The sequence below is a fragment of the Podarcis raffonei genome, chromosome 12 (assembly GCF_027172205.1).
Source record: "Podarcis raffonei isolate rPodRaf1 chromosome 12, rPodRaf1.pri, whole genome shotgun sequence".
Taxonomy (NCBI): domain Eukaryota; kingdom Metazoa; phylum Chordata; class Lepidosauria; order Squamata; family Lacertidae; genus Podarcis; species Podarcis raffonei.
Window position 1 is genome coordinate 39,840,989 of NC_070613.1, and position 18,503 is coordinate 39,859,491.

The window sequence follows — 18,503 nt, forward strand, 5'->3', positions numbered from 1 at the left end:
ATATGTAGTATGTTCGAAAGCACATTACTAGCACAAATAGCGTAGACCAAGCTACTAAAATATTAATAGGAAATTTTGCAGTAATGTATATCTCTAAAACTATGGCGTTGCGTGTTACGATGTGTTTTATTAATTTAAAAAATACTGAATTACTTCAGTAGCAATGCTAGGCTTTGTCTGCATGTTACGTTTGGGATAGCGAGAATGATGGTGGCCTCCAGGAAAAACAAAAACAAATGAAAGGTTTCATGTTAACCTTTGTGGAAGTTTTCATTAAAATGTATGGGAATTTCCCAGTAGAAATCCACAGTATTTCTGGCACGTGTAATCATTTAAGGGTGAGAAAACATTGACCTATAACATCATGATTAGATGTAATGCATGCCCAGAATTGCATTGTAGCTTTTTGGTTCGCTAATGGCTAGGAGAATGATCCTTTGACGATGTTGCCTACTTTTTTTTCAGCTAGTACTTCTTCCACATCTAATATATAATTTCATATAGAATATACTGTTTGGAATGTTTATATAATGGCTTAGATCCAGAGTTACTTTTTTATGGTGGTGAATATCATCTTCCCCCTTACGTGAGCAGGAGCATAGAGTAATATTCTGTCTTTATATCCATAGAAGATGGCTACTAGCAATGACGGCTATGCTTTTATCTCCATTGTCAGAGCCAGTGAATTCCAGTTTCTTGGAATCACAAGTGGGTTGAGAAATGTTGGGCTCAGGCAGGAGTAGGCAAGCTAAGGCCCGTGGGCTGGATGCGGCCCAATCGCCTTCTCGATCCGGCCCGCGGACGGTCTGGGAATCAGCGTCTTTTTACATGAGTATAATGTGTCCTTTTATTTAAAATGCATCTCTGGGTTATTTGTGGGGCCTGCCTGGTGTTCTTACATGAGTAGAATGTGTGCTCTTATTTAAAATGCATCTCTGGGTTATTTGTGGGGCTTAGGAATTCATTCATACCTGCCCCCCAAATAGTCCGACCCACCACAGGTTCTGAGGGATGGTGGACTGCCCCACGGCTGAAAAAGATTGCTGACCCCTGGCTCAGGTCTTGGTTTTCAGGCTTCCCATAGGAATGTGGTTGGCCACTGAGAACAGGGATACTGCATTTCATTTCTGGTTTGATCCAGAAGGATTTTCCTTATGTTGTTCTTCTTCTGTATTTGTGTATAAACACAAGCGCATCTTACAGAAGTCAAGAAAATAGCTGTGTTGTGGCAATGTAAAAGCTCTCCTTTCCTAGCATTACTAGTAATATGGGGAATGTTTATACATTCTTTAAACTCGTACGATCTCTCTCTCTCTGTCTCCCTATCTCCCCACCCCACTTTCTTAAAATTACAGGCTGAGGAATCTTGTAAATGTAATGGCTGGAAAAACCCTAACCCACCTCCAACTCCACCCAGAGCAGAACTACAGCAGGCGGTTGTGAGTCTTAACGAACCATGTCGTAGCTGTAATCATGCACTAGGTAGGTTTTGTAGCATTTTCTTCTGGAATTTCTGTTTGTTTATTTATTACTTATACGCCGCTTTCCCCACAGTAAGCTGTGCCCAAAAGCGGCTTACAGCAAACCCATTTGCAACATTAAAATGGAGAAACATAAAAAAACCCCACAAATATTATTCAGAATTGTTAATAACAAAATCCAGAAATTAAGCAAATACAGAATAAATTCAGTTATTGCAATAAAACAAAACAAAACAACAATTTTGGCTTAAGCACATAAATACAAACCAAATATGAAAGTTGACCGACAGTAAGGTTTCGGGTACTGGTATTTCTCTGCACTCCCAAGGTGCACTTAATTGAAGTTCATAGCCTACCCAGTTCCAAAGGTTCGGGGAAGGTAACAGTAAATTGAGCAAATTAAGAAAAAACAAACGGACCTAAATATACTGTGTATTTGAAAATATGCTAAAGCTGAGCACAAGGGTAGAACGAAGACCAGATATTCAGTAGTTCTGCAGAGGCCTGACAGTGCATAAGTTCTTGTTCTCTTTTTAGTTATCATTCTTCTCCTTTTTTCTATTGTTATTTGTTGGTATTCTTACAGTTAAACAATTTTAAAGTAAAATTATTATATAAAGAGAATGTAATGCAAACATTTTCAAGTAGAATTTCCCAATTTATGGTTATCTATTGCTACTACTCTGGATAGTAGTAAAATCATTTTTTAAAAACAACAACAACAAAAGCCTCTAATATATTGTGGCTCTCAAGTTCTGCACTCAGAATTCCTTATGTGGAAAACACATTATTATTATTATTGATCTAGATTCATAATTATTATGATAATGCACTGTGAGGGGCAAAAATCCTATTTTTGTTGTTACATATATGTGCTTATGTGCAGTTGTGCAGCACATGGACATAACTCACCTGCACACTTTTTTTGGGGAAGATGAAATACCTTATTCATGTAGCACTTCAAAATTCTTTGCAATAACCAAAAGAGTGGGGAAAGCACCATAAATAACTTTATGATATGGGTCAGTTTCCAAAGTTATTTTCAAGGCTGCAGTTTGAAACCTTAAAGCAAAAATAGCTGATCTTATTAGCCAAGAAGTCAAATTACATATATAGAGGTTTTTCTTCTTCTTCTTCTTCAAATGTAATGTCCTCCATGGCTGCTTGTTTTGCTACATCTATCAACCTGTATTTGGGTACGGATTCAGGATTTCAGTGCATGAAATAGCTTTCCCAGATCAGACTCTTGGAACAGTGTTTTCCTGTCACGTCACAGAAATGCGAACAAAATACATTTAAATGACTCAAGATGTGTTCAGCTGCAAAAACAAAATAAATCTGAAGATTATGCATATACCTACGTGGCTCAACTAAGTATGGAAAACAAGAGGTAGCAAAGAAGCAGGATTAAAAGATATGTCATGTCATTCTGCTGTTGTTTGTTAGCAGTTTCTTCAGCAGGTCTAGGGAGGCAATTTTGTACCAAAAACTGATAGCCAGAGCTCCACAAGAAAGCTGCAAAATGTAGAAGTTTGCTAAAATTCAATATTGCCGTACCCAAAACATAAATATATTAAACTTTAAAACAGCTTTCTATGACTAGTATGCTAATGATTGCTGAATATCTATGTAGTAAGGTATTCTCTAATATTCCCTTTATTTGTGATGATTGGAGGTAAGTTTAAATACTGTAGAATGGAAAACAGAATGGCTTTCTTATAGCAGCATAGGGCCACTGAATACATTTGATTAGATCTGCAGGGACAATAAGACCTTGAGTCTGAACAGGCTCAGAAATGTCGGACTCCTTTCTCTCTCCTTTGGAGAGAATAGATAATCTATTGAGAATAGGAGCTGCTAACAGAAGTGTCTTCACAGTTCAGACCCTGCTGTCATTAAAATGACAGTGTAACTAATTTCCCAATTAGCCTCCTGCTGTTAGATGGTTACAACCGCCATTTATTAAGCTTCTAAGACATTGAAGCATTTGCTTTTCTTCGGTTCTCAGGGAGCCTAGGAAAGAATTTTGCACCAAGTTTTTACGCTATAGCACCTGTGTGTTCTTAGGGTAGCCTGATGACATTTAGGAGAACTAATTTGTTCCAACAAAGTTACACCAGAGATCTTGCAAATAATCTTTTGCAAATCCCTGAGACCTAAATGCGCCATAGAATGAAATAAGTGAGAAATCTCAGATTGACAATATTATTCCGGAGAGGTTTTGGGACTACTCACATATCTAACTGGATTGCTTTCCTATTAGCAGACATACAGAAATCTCTCATTCTCATAGCAAAGATATGTCATACAATTCAGCATTGTGATATATCACCAGCTAAACAGTGCAATATATCACAATGTCTGAAATAAGGATGGAGCTCTGTAGAGGCATTGGCTGGCTTCACAGTTTTTCCTGCATTGTGATTCTCTGCCTCCTTGCAAGAGGAAGGGGAGAGCTGAGCCAGCACAGTTAACAGGGGCTGCAGGAATCAACGGAAGCTTTGTCTTGCTTCACAGTTTCCCCCACATTGTGATTTTTGTGTAGCATACACACACACATCATGGTTTGTGATATATTGCCGCGTCAAAAATTATGAAACCAATATCACAATGTGGACTTCAAACAGGTTTAGGATGATATATCACTATATCGCCCAGCCCTATCAACACAGTAGATAATCAATGTGTTCTCAGCTATGGAGAATCTAAATGGCACACTGTAAAGGACAGGAGAGATAACATTTTCTGAAACAGGAAGAAGAAAACAGGACTGATTCATGCCCTGCTCTATAGTTTACTACACATAATGGTTAATAATCAGCAGCGGACAGTGTGGTGGGATGGTACTGCTCACCTGCCCTGTGGTTGGTCATGTTGCTGTGGCTTACTGGGACGTAGAGCAGTAGGGTGGCAGGGAGGTCAGCACAGTGTAAACCCCCTACAGGAGCCACAAATGGGCTTCACCACTGTGTTAGCTCTGCACTGGCCTCGCTGCTATCTTGCCCCCCTCTTTCTCGGTAAGATGCAGCAACATGACTGACCGGAAGTCAGATGAGTGTTGCCACCTCAACATGTCATCAGCCACTGCTAATACAGTTTTTGCAGCAGCACAAATGGTGTGTGCTCAGAATTGGAGGGAAGATACAATACCAGTGAAGGAAGAATGGTAAAAGGTAAAGGGACCCCTGACCATTAGGTCCAGTTGTGACCGACTCTGGGGTTGTGGTGCTCATCTCGCTTTATTGGCCAAGGGAGCTGGCGTACAGCTTCCGGGTCATGTGGCCAGCATGACTAAGCCGCTTCTGACGAACCAGAGCAGAGCACAGAAATGCCATTTACCTTCCCACCGGAGTGGTACCTATTTATCTACGTGCACTTTGATGCGCTTTCCAACTGCTAGGTTGGCAGGAGCAGGGACCAAGCAACAGGAGCTCACCCCATCGCAGGGATTCGAACCGCCAACCTTCTGATTAGCAAGTCCTAGGCTCTGTGGTTTAACCCACAGCGCCACCCGCGTCCCCAGGAAGAATGGTAGATGAAGCTAATAGAATAAATAGAAAGGGCAAGATGGACAGATAAGAGTAAGAGATCAGGATAAAAAAAAACCATTCAAGGAAGATTGGAAATGTTTTATAGATTATTTGGAGAAATATTGCAAGCACTTAAAAAAAGTTAACAGTAATAGAATAAATTCAGCAGTTAAAAATACCGAGATATAAAATGGGGAGAAATTAGAATATGTGGTGGAAAAGATTGTAATAAAATGGAAGGGGGGGGGAGGGGAGTCAATATTAATTGTGTGGTTTTTTTTATATTTGAAATTTTGTTATTGTTTCAAGTGTTAAATAAAAATAGAAAATCGTAATAATACAGCTTTTGCCACATCAAATACTGATTTTAGGTTAACACAGCAGGGTGCAAATCTGACAGTAACTGTTTGGATGTGGAAAATACTTGATGTGTTAGTAGTGTCTGTGATAGCATCTCTAGCGGGTTGAAAAAAAGATTCTCCATGACTTTGCTTTGGCTTTTGTGTGTCTGCTGCCCATTCCCGAGACAGGCCAATTTAACAAAGAACAGATAAATGCTTCCATTTGCTCAGGCCTTTCCCTTTAAGCTTTGGATTTACTTGTTTGTTTAGCTGCTCACGTTTCCCATTTGGAGAATGTATCTGAAGACGAAATGAACAGGCTCTTGGGGATTGTGCTGGATGTCGAGTATCTCTTTGCCTGTGTTCACAAGGAAGAAGATGCAGATACCAAGCAAGTCTACTTTTACTTGTTCAAGGCAAGTTGCCGGTTTTTGTTTTGTTTCCCGGAATACATTCAGTGCTGCTGTTATCTTCCGTAAAACATCCGTAGAGATTGATGCAAAAACTGAGCAATGTTACCATCAATTAGTGCACTGTATTTGGCTTGGATCCTGTATGACAGTAATTCTGGGCTTGACTCATACAAGACGTAGTGCCTTTCCTCTATATATGATAGAGTCTGTAGGTAATGCCCCACAGAGGACCTTAAGGTCCATAAATAACAACACTTTGGAGGTCCCAAGCCTCAAGGAGGTTAGATTGGTTTCAAGTAGGGCCAGGGCCTTTTCAGCACTGGCCCCGACGTGGTGGAATGCTCTGTCACAAGAGACTAGGGCCCTGCGGGATTTGACATCTTTCTGCAGGGCCTGCAAGACGGAGCTGTTCCACCTGGCCTTCGGCTTAGACTCACTCTGACCCCTTATATGGGATTTGGTATATAAATTTTCCCTTGGCTTTTTTGCTGGCCCATGTAGGACCAGCATGGATAGCTGGCTCGGGTGAAGATCTGATGTTTCCTCCCTTTATGGTCTTGATTTATGTGCTACTACTAAAATGAGGCTGCATTTTAAGCTGTATTTTAATTAACTGTTTGTTTGTTGTTATTGTTGTTGTTGTTGTTGTTTTTCTATTACGTTTTATTGTAATTCATATTTGGTGCTAGCCGCCCTGAGCCCGGCCTTGGCCGGGGAGGGTGGGGTATAAATGAAAATTTATTATTATATTATTGTATAATTGTTATAGTTGCAAATCATAGGTTCTATCCAGTGAAGACATTCCTTTGGTGCACGGATCTCTTCCCCTCCCTTTCCTCTTGCCACATGCCCCCTGCAGATTTCCTTCAGAGGCCTCAGGGAACCTGCAGAACAGATTTGGGGCATGTGGGGAGGAGGGGGAAGGGAAAGTTCCATTGCAGAAGCAGAAGTTCTTGCACAAACAGGATGGCTTCATTGGATACTTTGGTCTTGGAGTACCAAATGGTGATACTCAGGGCAATCCAAAGTATGGTGCTGAGTTATAGTGAATACAAATAATCTGGGACTGTCAGATTAGCCAGGCCCAAAACCAAAAGTCTCATTTGGGTGCATTTTGGCTTGCCTGCTGCTGAAAGTGACCATGAGGTGATTGATAATTTAAACATTTATCACTTTTAGTCCCTTAAGTAGCAGCAGTTGCGAGGACATTGTCCTGTTCGCCCCTCCGTAGTTCCTTCCTTATTTCAGATATCGTGATATATTGATACATTGCGATGTTTACCTGGTGATATACCGCAATATTGAAAACCAGTTATCATCCAGCCCTAGTTAGTAAGCTTTTTAATTTATTTATTTTTTAAAAAAAATCTCTTTTCAACAGCTTTTGAGGAAGTGTATATTACAGATGGGAAAACCTGTTGTAGAAGGATCTTTGGAGAGCCCCCCGTTTGAGAAACCTAGTATTGAACAGGTAAAGTACATCTATACAGAGGCATCTCCTATTAGTAGATGAAGAGTCTTGCTGACTTGGGGCTAAGAATGATGACTAAAGACTTTTAGGGATATTAGCTGGTGTTATAGATCAAGTACCCAGTGAGAAACAAGGTCTGCAGACTAGCTATGCCATGCTAGTTGACTGAAGTTAGCTTGGCTGGTGCAGATTCGATTTATGTGCAAAAGTGGGGCTTCCCTGTTATTGGGAACACTCACTCAGCTGTGGTTTCCATGCTTACCAATGGGAGCACATATGCACCTCTGGACCGCAGTTAGGAAAGACCCCCTGCCCCCTTTCACACTTCTGCAATTTCATTCGGACAGTTGCCCATCCTGTCTTTAAAGCTACTGCTCTAGATGGTTTCCCTGGCTTTGCTAAGAGACTTTTTGTGAGTTGCCAGCAGTGGAGGCTAGTCTGCTGTTTGAAGTGGGGAGCTCAAAACCCCACTTACAGCCCTCAGTTGTACTAAATCAGAGAGTGCAAACCTTTTGGGGCAAATGTGGGATTTTGACAGAGAGTCTGCACCACCCTATCTTGTTGCGTCTGTTCTCTAGGTCACAGCTGACAGATAGACAAAACACACACAAACACACACTTTGCTTTTCGGCAGAGTCTGGGAAAGTTGGTTCCAAATTCATTTGACTGTTAAGATAATCCGTGATAGCCAGTGGCATGGTCATTCGACAAGCTACATCTGTGGGAGAAAGTCCTTGCTTTTATTAAGAGGTGGTTTTGGTTTCTCTTCCAGAGATTTACTTACACGTGTCACCTGTGCTGTTTGGATTTTGAAAAAGATAAAATGTGAAGTGGACCTCAACTAGCCACTAGAGAGAATGCAGTCATTAAATAGGAAATATGCATTTAGTCCCCCCCCCAATTTTTTAATTAGTTTTCACAGTATTATAAACAAACAAACAAACACATAAGACAAACAAACATAAATCATAGCCTTATTGAAAATTACACTTATTAACTTTGTTAAGTGACTTCCTCACTTCCCCGTGGTTGAATTTCATTGCATGTCCTTTTAACGGTTTTCCAAATCCCAATTCTTATAAAATTTAACTTAGACATTAACATCCTTAAATCTTCACCTTATGGAATTAAACATATTAATTCATCACTTAACATAAATAAAATCCTAAATATGCATTTAGAGCCTCGTCTTCCTTTGAATTTACAAATGGTCTTATTTATTTGTCCTCTCTTTTTAAGGGAGTTAATAATTTTGTGCAATACAAATTTAGTCACTTACCGTCGAAAGAGAGGCAAACGATAGTAGAGCTGGCTAAAATGTTCCTGAATCGCATCAACTACTGGCACCTGGAGACACCTTCACAGCGAAGACAGAGGTCACCTAATGACGACATTGCCAGCTACAAAGTGAACTACACAAGGTAACAGTGTCTTGTTTCAGGTATTCATTTGTGGCTGGGGAGGCCCAGCCAGATGGGCGGGGTATAAATAATAAATTATTATTATTATTATTATTATTATTATTATTATTATTATTATTATACCTGTAGGATCAGTTCCGGTAGGTAGTGGGTGCCATTTGCCCTTTTCCTATTACGTACACTGTTGGGACCAATATTCTTGACGTCATATTTATTGACTTGATTTAGACTGGATCAGATAAATACATGCAGGGAAAGTCTGTTTGTAGGGTCAAGCTGTAGACAAAAGCACAGCCTACGAGTTCCAATGCAATATACCTGTGATGACCAGAAGCTAGGGAGCGGGCAGCAGGGCTAGGATATTGCCACCATTCCTAGATAAAATATTTTCTTGCTCCTGTTGAGGCTGTCCTTATTTTACCCTGTCTTTTGGTGCTGCCTAACAATGTTCCTGTTGCAGATGTCTATGGTTTTGTGGTCAAGCCTTTAAAGGTAAAGGTACCCCTGACCATTAGGTGCAGTCGTGACCGACTCTGGGGTTGCGGTGCTCATCTCGCTTTATTGGCCGAGGGAGCCGGCGTATAGCTTCCGGGTCATGTGGCCAGAATGACTAAGCTGCTTCTGGCGAACCAGAGCAGCGCACGGAAACCCTGTTTACCTTCCCGCCGGAGTGGTACCTATTTATCTACTTGCACTTTGATGTGCTTTCGAACTGCTAGGTTGGCAGGAGCAGGGACTGAGCAACGGGAGCTCACCACATCACAGAGATTCGAACCGCCGACCTTCTGATCAGCAAGTTCTAGGCTCTGTGGTTTAACCCACAGCGCTACCTGCATCCCTGACCAAGCCTTTAGGAGAGTGCTAATGAAATTGTTTTGCAGGTAATCAGGTGCAAGTTCTGTGTGAGTAACCTGCTTACTGTGTGCATATTCCCAGCATTTTGGACAGGATTTGGCAAGCAACATGTTTGCTATAATTCTTAGAGTCAGCTGCCAGGGAAAGGGTAATTTCTGCACAATCTTCCTAAAATGATCCACCTCCCGACACATTTTAGTACCTCGTGCAAAGGTCCTGTTCCGCTGCAGTATCAAACCTGGCTTAGTGGAGGCAAGGAAGGCTTTGCACGCCTCAGGGCCCGTTCTGTTCCCTGCAATTTCTCCAGGGAAGGGTGCAAACATCTTGCTTCTAGAGAATATCACATTCACTGAGGTTCTTGCATTGCTGGGGATTGGACTAGGTGACCATCATCATCATCAGAAGATGCCATAGCAATAAAATAAAATAAAATGTACTGAAGATAGAGGTACAAAATACATTTTGGACATTTTCAGGACTACAATTCTATGATTTGTCAGTCTACATTTGTTTAGATGTCAGTAGATGCCTGAGCTGGAAGAGCTGGTGACTTACTTTTGACCCAGTTTTGCAATTCTTATTTTACAATTTGGACCTGCTAGAAGTTTTCTAGTGTGCATGTAGCTACGGAATTTTAATGTGTTTTCTAACCAGATTATTTGCAGCAAGTGTCGTGATTCTGGATATTAATTAAATATACTTTTGTTAAGAGGATGCAGTAAATTCTTGCTCTAAGGTGAATTGATTGTGAATAGAGTCGTTAGGTTTTGAAAGGAGATATTTTTTCATATTAGTTTGGATCCGTTGCCTGGGTTTATTCTATCTTAATATTTCCCCCTTTGCAGGTGGTTGTGTTACTGCAACGTCCCCCAGTTTTGTGACAGTCTACCTCGATACGAAACCACACAAGTTTTTGGGAGAACACTGCTGCGCTCTGTCTTTACCGTCATGAGAAGGCAACTCCTAGAACACGCAAGACAGGAAAAGGACAAGCTTCCACCTGAGAAACGAACGCTAATACTCACACATTTCCCTAAGTAATTTTGCTTTTGTTGTGAACTTTCTGATTAACTTAAAATGTATATTTATTATTATTATTATTATTATTATTATTATTATTAATTTAAATTTGTATACCGCCCTTCATCCGCCGATCTTAGGGCGGTTCACAACATAAAAATATAATATAAAAGCACAAAATACATAGCAAAAACAAAAACAAACTGATAAACTCCACATCCCACAAAACATTTGAAAGGGTATCGCATGTTAATCAGCCAAAGGCCTGGTTGAAGAGGAAGGTTTTGCCTGGCACTTAAAGGTGTATGATGAAGACCAAACCTATCTGGGGAAAGCATTCTACAAATGGAGAGCCACAACAGAAAAGGCCCTTTCTTGTGTTGACACCCTCCGGACCTCTTGAGGAGGAGGAACATGTCACAGCTTAAAATTAGCCGCTGTTTCTTTAGTACAAAAGGAACTGAGTCAGCATGAGTCAGCGGCCTACAATGAATCGGCAAAGGCTACATGACTCATGCAAACCTTTATCTACCTATGTCTATAAATATAGAGTGGTCATTGATTGTGTGTGTTGTGGGTTGGTTGGATGGTAGAAAGTTGGCTGCGTTTGGCATGTCTAAAGCGGTCGGTCGTAGTTGGAGAAGACTTTTTTAAGAATAAAATCAGCATTCTGCAAAGTACTCTTTCTCAAGTACTCTCTGTGCCGACTAGGGTCTGAGGACCAGGCATAGGAGGTCAAAACCTTTTCCTTTTCAAACACTGACAGAACACAAAGAAGGCCTCAGATGATGATCTCTGGGTCCAGGTTGGTTCACATGGAGAGAGGCGGTCCTTGAAGTATTGCAGTCCTGAGTCGCTTAAGGCTTTATAGGTCAAAACCAGCTCTTTGAATTGTGCCTGGGAACTAATTGGCAGCCAGTGCAGTCAGGCCAGCATTGGTGCAATATGCTCAAACCGTCTTGTTTTAGTGTATTTTTGGTCTCTGTGGAAGCCACCCAGAGTGGCTGGGGAAACCCAGCCAGATGGGCGGGGTACAAATAATAAATTATCATTATATTATTATTGTTCCATTGAGGAACCTGGCCACTGAATTCTGCACGAGCTCAAGTTTCCGTACCATCTTCAGAGGCAGCCCTATGCACAACACATGGCAGTGGTCATGCAGTAGAAATGTACATGTTGCCTTTGGTGGTTTGCAGGAGACAATCCATGAGCCTGGGTTTGGAAGTAGTGCTGCATCAAACCATAGCTTAGCTTTGAGTAGTGCCAGGCCCTGGGGAAAGAGGGTTGTGGCTGCTATCTTAGCTCTGGGAATCCCACTTTCCCCCCATTTATACCAAGACATGTTTGGCTTAGTGTTATGTGTGAAGTGGGCCTTTGTATGTGGTTCTGTTTGGGCATAGGCAGACAAGCAGGATAAGAATGCAGTGAAACAAATATTTTAAAAAATCTCAGTGAAATTTGGTCTAGCTTTTAATTAAGTGATCTTAATGAATTTCTTAAGATATGTATAATGGATGTGCTATGTGATAAACATTGGCTCAGAAGCTGAGTTTTCACTGTGTGGCTGCAGAAAGCTTCCGCTCATTGGAAAGCGGTCCTGCAGTGAACAGAAGCTCCTTCTGTTCACCGAGCAAAAATGTATACGCCAAGCCAGGCATTTCTGGAGTTGACCTGCTGCTAAAGTTGATGAAATTCATAACCCAAGATTTAACTCCACAAGGATTGGATTGAAATTGTTTCTGTTCAGGACTCAAAATGAGCTCCAAAGGTCCAAAACTTCATGGGTGGACAGCAATTTGCCAGCTTCGCCACACCATCTTAAACCATAGTTGTGGTTTAATGTGTGTGAGGATAATTCGCTTTAGCCTTTAACAGGCTGCATTTCATTGTATATTATATATATAGAGAGAGAGAGTTAGAGAGAGTTATTCAAAAGACATCATTTAATATAAATATTTTATGCTGTATTAGTTTGTGTGTCTGTGTGGTAGGATTTGAAAGTGGTCTTTTGTACCCTATTGAGTTCAAGTATCTATTGTTTCCCTTGATTTCATTTTCAATAATTTAGCAGAAGCTACTCGCTTGCATTTTTAGACCTATCAACACAGTGCAGTGCATTACATAGCTTGTGACTTTATAAGTAGTGTGTCTTGCCGTGCAGCTTGGGGAAAGCCATGAAGATGTCAGTTTACATAATAATTGTACTGTAACAGGAATAATTTATTCATGACTGCTTGCATTTCAAACACATTAGTGGGACAATAGCAAAAGGTACCATGTAATTACCTTTTTTTTTAAAGCTGCCGGTTTAGCAAAGAACAAATTGCTCAGCAGTAACATGCAGCTCTTTAATAGTGACTGCTTCATCATGAAGAAACATTGGCAAAGTAGTGTCTCTGATGAGATGAGTTAAATATCTAATGTTGCAAAGCTTCCACACACTCGGATCTTTCAGAGAACAAATAGGATAAGGATAAAGATAAAGAGAGATCTTTATGCCTGTCTATCTAGGCTTGCTTCTCTTAGAATTAAGGGTGTGGGGACAAAGACTGTGAAAGTGAAAGAAACTGTTCTATGAGAATTATTAAGGGTTTTTCTTTTTAAAATAACAAGCCCTATGTCATTTTTGATGAGCTGGCTGTTTTTGCGCCATCTCATGGAACAGTTTCTTTCTCTTTCAGAATTTGTTTATATCCACTTGTTCTTTGAGAGTCTAAGGCAGCTTCCCCGCCCTGGTGCCCTCCAGATGTTTTGGACTACAACTCCCACCATCCCTGACCATTGATCTTGATGGCTGAGGCTGATGGGAGTTGGAGTTCAGAACATCTGGAAAACACCAGGTTGGGGAAAGACTGGACTGGGAATTAGTTAGGGTGTATCTGAGTCTGATCACAGTGACATAATCACAACTAATGCCATATTTCCACCACACTGAAGGCAATTATAGTTGGCTAATGCATCTTGGAATTACGCTGCAAATCAACCTGAATGAGACTGTCACGATGTTGTGTTAGTAATGTGATTTTGTTGGCTTTGCACCAGAGACAGATTGGCCCAGTTCAGACAATCATTGAGGATTTCGTAAAACCACGGCACATGAAGCTGCGAATGAGCACAGAGGACGCACATACCTCTTGCTCTGCTTTCATGTGCTGGGTTTGGTGTGGAGAGCTTGGTTTATATTAATCCAGAGTTCAGTCTTACATCTGAACCATGCAACCCGGGTTTATTGCCCTGGTGTGTTTTAACCAACTTTAGATCAGAAGCCTGTAGTCCAGATGTAATAAGAAGAGCTGTGCTGGATCATATCAAAGTCCAGCATTGCCAGTGGCCAAAGAGAAGCCATTTGGAAGGCCACAGGTAGGACATGAGGTGAATAACATTTTCCTGCTGTCATAAACAATGGTTTAGTGCAATCCCATGCAGTATCTATTTAAAGAGAAGCCCCACTGAGTTTGCTGGGGCTTGCAGCCTCACATGAATGTTAAACCATTTTTTTAAACAATCATTCTTGCTGTGAGCAATATTTCCACACAAAACGAATGACTCAGCTGGTCAAACTTCGGTTTAGAATTCTGAGCGAGTTCTTATTTTTCAAAGCAGAATTCTCAACAGACCTCGAGGAAGGGATTAAGCAGGCATATCCTTAATAGTATGAGGGTTTTCTAATATTGCATGATTATCATCTTAATGCATAGCCTGGTCAGATATTTCGATGTTTCAAAGGAAGCGCTCTAGTATTATTCCTAAAATGTGATCTGTTGCCTAGCAGGATCTGCATAATGGCAGCATAAACCTCTTTTAAGTGTTTGTTCAGATATTCTTTTAGCTATTTACAGGCCTAAATAGTGAAGGCTTTCCAGTATTTTCTGGCATAAATGTTCCTAGATTTTCTGTTGTGACCTTAAAGGCAGCACCTCCATGAATGAGCCCCAGGCAATGGGATGGGACAGGACAGAAGTAAAAGCTCACTTCTAATGGTTCTGAAGCAGGAATGAGAAACCCAAGCCCCCCACCTCATGCTAATGGACTACAACTCCTATCCTTGAGAACTGGCCGTGCTGGCTGAAGTGGATGGCAGTTAGAGCCCAATGTTAGAGGGCTTCAGTTAGAGGGCTTCAGGTTCCTCATCCCTGGTATAGAAAATACTCCAAAACAAACTTGTGGGCTTCTAAGGCTGCAGCCCTGTACCTACTTACCTGGGAGTCAGCCCTATTGAACTGAAGTGTACTTACTCCTGAGTAGACAAGGATAGGATCATACTGCAGATGACTTTATACAATGTAGAGAAGGGGGGAATTAAAAAAAAAACCATGGCAGTAAGAACAATTGTCAGCAGTAGTGATGAGTAGTAACGCCAGCTAGAGTAGCTCAAGAATTTTTATAAGCATCTAACAAATGCATTAGATATATAAGCAAACATCAGTACTGTGCTTTTTCTCTCAACTGTTACTAGGTTCCATCAGAAATTTGCAACGGACCATTTTTCCAAAAGTGTTTTTTGTTTGTTCAGCTTGTTCCTGTTTTGATAGCTTTCTGAAAGTATTATTATTATGAAGCAAGGTATGCTTTTCTTGGTAGATAAGACCCCCATCTATTAATGCTGCCTCAATTCCTGTGTTAAGGTTCCTGTCCATGCTGGAGGAAGAGGTGTACAGTCAAAGTTCTCCTATCTGGGATCCAGATTTCATAGCATCATCTTCTCGAAGTGCCCAACTAGGCATCCAGACAGGTAAATGTAATGTGGTGCAGGACAGAATGACATGGATGCTATGCAAACAGCAGCTGTTGGGACAGCCTGAGCTGCCTGTGGGGTGGAGAATGGGAAAATTTACCCTTTCTCTTCCTGACTACAATCCCCTCTCTGAAGCTGCTATTTGCATTTCAAGGAAAGCTCCCATTAACACCAATTGGAGGATTCCCTGAACATGTAAATAGCTTCAGGGGGGCTCTACTTAGTGCCGATCATTCCTACATTCAATGTTTTCTTTCTGTCTCCTTGCAGTTATCAGCCGCCCCCCTGTGGTAAGGTCTGTTCCTTACAGTGCAAGCCCCTCCTCTCTAGAGCAACCCAGTGGTGGAAGTATGAGTCCTGCTTGCAAGGCTGCTTCTAGTCTGGACCCGAATCTAGGTAACATGAAGAGCAGTGGGCTTCTAGCTTTTTTTGTGCTCAAGCTAGGGAATCTGCATGGAATTTCTGCTGAGCAAGCCCCATTAAATAGAATGGGAGTAGAGCATGATAAAGCTGTCGGAGATGCCCCACGTTGATAGGTTATGCAACAAAAAAGGTTCTAGCCATTGTTCTACAGTGTTGGTGTCTTGCTTCATGCTATTTAGAGGGCTTAACTATCAGTCGGGTTGACCAGGACCCAACTCGGAAACCCAGTCTCTTTGGCAGGTAGGGGACGCGGGTGGCGCTGTGGTCCAAACCGCTGAGCCTCTTGGGTTTGCTGATCAGAAGGTCTGCAGTTCTAGTCCACACGACTGGGTGACCTCCCGCTGCTCTATCCCAGCTCCTGCCAACCTAGCAGTTCAAAAGCACACCAGTGCAAGTAGATAAATAGGTACAACTATGGCAGGAAGGTAAATGGTGTTTCCGTGCGCTCTGGTTTCTGTCACGGTGTTCCGTTGCGCCAAAAGCGGTTTAGTCATACTGGCCACATGACCCGAAAAGCTGTCTGTGGACAAACACTGGCTCCCTCAGCCTGAAAGCGAGATGAGTGCTGCAACCCCATAGTCGCCTTTGACTGGAGTCCTTTACCTTTACTTTTACCTCTTTGGTAGGGCTCAACCCTCAGACATGTGAAGCAACTAAATGAGGGCTTATCCACACTTACCTTTCTTCTGCTATTTCCAGCCGTGGTCTGGGCTTTCCAGGTCTGTGTGTGTCCAACCAGTGTAGAAACCAGTCTGCAGAAAACTCAAATTGACGTTTGCTCTGATTCAGTTTTAAAGAGCGGGTTTTGGTGGGGAAAGCTCAGGGGAGAGGATGCTCAGACACAGAGCATTAAAGTGCAGATCTCTGCCTGGAAATTGCAGGGTGAAAGGTAAAGGTAGATAAGCCCTGAGTACGTGCAGAGTGACTTTCCCTCAGCAGATATTAGCCCCCGTACATTTGAAATACCTGTTGGAGATAAGAGACAAAGGATGCCCTTCGCAGCCCAGGCAAATCTGAACTCCACAATCTCTAAGAAGGCTTGCTATGACGTATGGCCTATTGAATGTCGTGAAACAAGGACTCGGCTGCAAGAATTCAACTGAAATTGTCCAGAGAGGTGTGGTGGATGCTTGTTGCTTCTTCAAGTGACCTGACTTCAAGCACATACATGTTTCGTGTGCCTCCAGTGAGCACCTTCTGAAGCCCATGTTTTGTTCAGGAGCAATTTGGAAAATCAAAGCTCATCTAAAATCTTTCATTCTGAATTGACAAAGTGTTTCTCCCCTTCCAAGTTATTTGATTCTGCAACACGCCCCCCTGCCCAGCAGTTAATGAAGCAAGTCAAAATGCAGCTATTTTTAGCTGATCCTGGCCCTAAAGTGCCAGTCTGTCTCCTTGCAGCTTTTAATGCCATATGTGCAAAACGTTATACAATGGAAGCTTAACTGCCATTTTTGTTGATTCATGAACCAGAAGAGACATCTACTCTTAATGCAGCTGTATATCTGTGTCTTCTCCTTCAGCAGGGATAAATGCAGCTGCAGAGAGGGAGGGAGGCAGGAAGAAGCATTTTCAATGGGAAAGAAGTACAGGGAGAATAGGGTTCAGGAGCTGTTCATCCATCCTCATCTTCCATCTCAGCAGCTCCCCTGTATTGGGGGTTGGGACAATGAGAAAAGAATCAAATAACTACACATAGTTCTGTGTGCAACTTCTCTTACATCACAGAGGAAAAAGGCAGGCTTGGAGACAAGCAACTTTTGTCACATTGACACAAATAGGAAATGCCTGTATACTCCATGGGACAAGAACTTGGGGTTTTATCCAGGGCTAGTCCTACTTAGAGGAGATCCATTGAAATTAACGGATATGAGTTTGTGGTGTTTGTTACTTTCAGTGGGCCTATGCAGAGCAGGACTGGCATTGGCTATAACACCCCGTTTTGTGCAAAGTAGTGATAATGTTTATTTTTAAATTTGCGTTGCACAACATGTAGGTGTTTATATACACTTAAAAAAACCACAGCAACCCAAAACTGTCATTTGTCCATATTTATAAGAAGTGTAACTCATCTTCTACTTAAGGCACCTTAGAATGGATTTCAATAATGCACATGGATGTAATCAAACCCACACAATCCAGAAGCTGTGAGTTCCCCTGGTATCAGATGGGTCCAGGGAAACTGGCCGTTAGAGCTGAATGTTCTTTTTGGGTTGGAGAAGCAAACTTTCTCCTTTGGACTGGGCTAGGCTGGCCCTCTAATCTGCTGGGGTGTTCATCCTGGTATCATAAACTGCTCAGAGGCTTTTTATTTCCATGGAGAAGGCAGAACCCAGAAGGGTCCAGCGAAGGCACCTGATTGATGTCACTAGGCAGGGAGTCGCAAAGTGTGGATGCTGCCACACTAAAATATTGATTTATTGCATTTCTTATGAGTAACATAATTTTTCCATTCTTGGAATGTCTGCCTTTGGACAGAGTTATACCTTCTTTGGTTGTTTAGATTATTATTTCAATTGCTGTTGCTATATTATCCAGGGGAGAAGAGAAAAAGCAATGAGCCTTATTCCGTGGAGGATGCTAAGAAGCCAAGAGTTGTAGGAGACATTCCTATTGAACTCATCAACGAAGTGATGTCAACCATTACAGATCCAGCTGCAATGCTTGGTCCAGAGGTGAGACATGTAGTTTTCTCCAGTTTGCAAATGTGCCCATCAGCCCCGTAAGGTTGGCAACCTCTGAACTAGAAGTTGTCTGTAGGTTTTGTCACGCCTAGCTTCCTTTTATTTCAAGCAATGCATTTGTTCCCT

At 41.7% G+C, this 18,503-nt stretch overlaps 1 protein-coding gene across 1 annotated transcript in view; it reads left to right on the forward strand.

Annotated features, from left to right (window-relative positions):
* KAT2B (lysine acetyltransferase 2B) overlaps nucleotides 1-18,503 on the forward strand; it is a 42,343-nt gene that overhangs the window by 10,966 nt on the left and 12,874 nt on the right. The window contains exons 2-9 of the mRNA XM_053359404.1: nucleotides 1,356-1,482; nucleotides 5,623-5,768; nucleotides 7,147-7,236; nucleotides 8,476-8,657; nucleotides 10,358-10,549; nucleotides 15,161-15,267; nucleotides 15,541-15,666; nucleotides 18,232-18,368. Of these exons, the coding sequence (XP_053215379.1) occupies nucleotides 1,356-1,482; nucleotides 5,623-5,768; nucleotides 7,147-7,236; nucleotides 8,476-8,657; nucleotides 10,358-10,549; nucleotides 15,161-15,267; nucleotides 15,541-15,666; nucleotides 18,232-18,368 (1,107 nt within the window). The remainder of the gene's footprint in view (nucleotides 1-1,355; nucleotides 1,483-5,622; nucleotides 5,769-7,146; nucleotides 7,237-8,475; nucleotides 8,658-10,357; nucleotides 10,550-15,160; nucleotides 15,268-15,540; nucleotides 15,667-18,231; nucleotides 18,369-18,503) is intronic.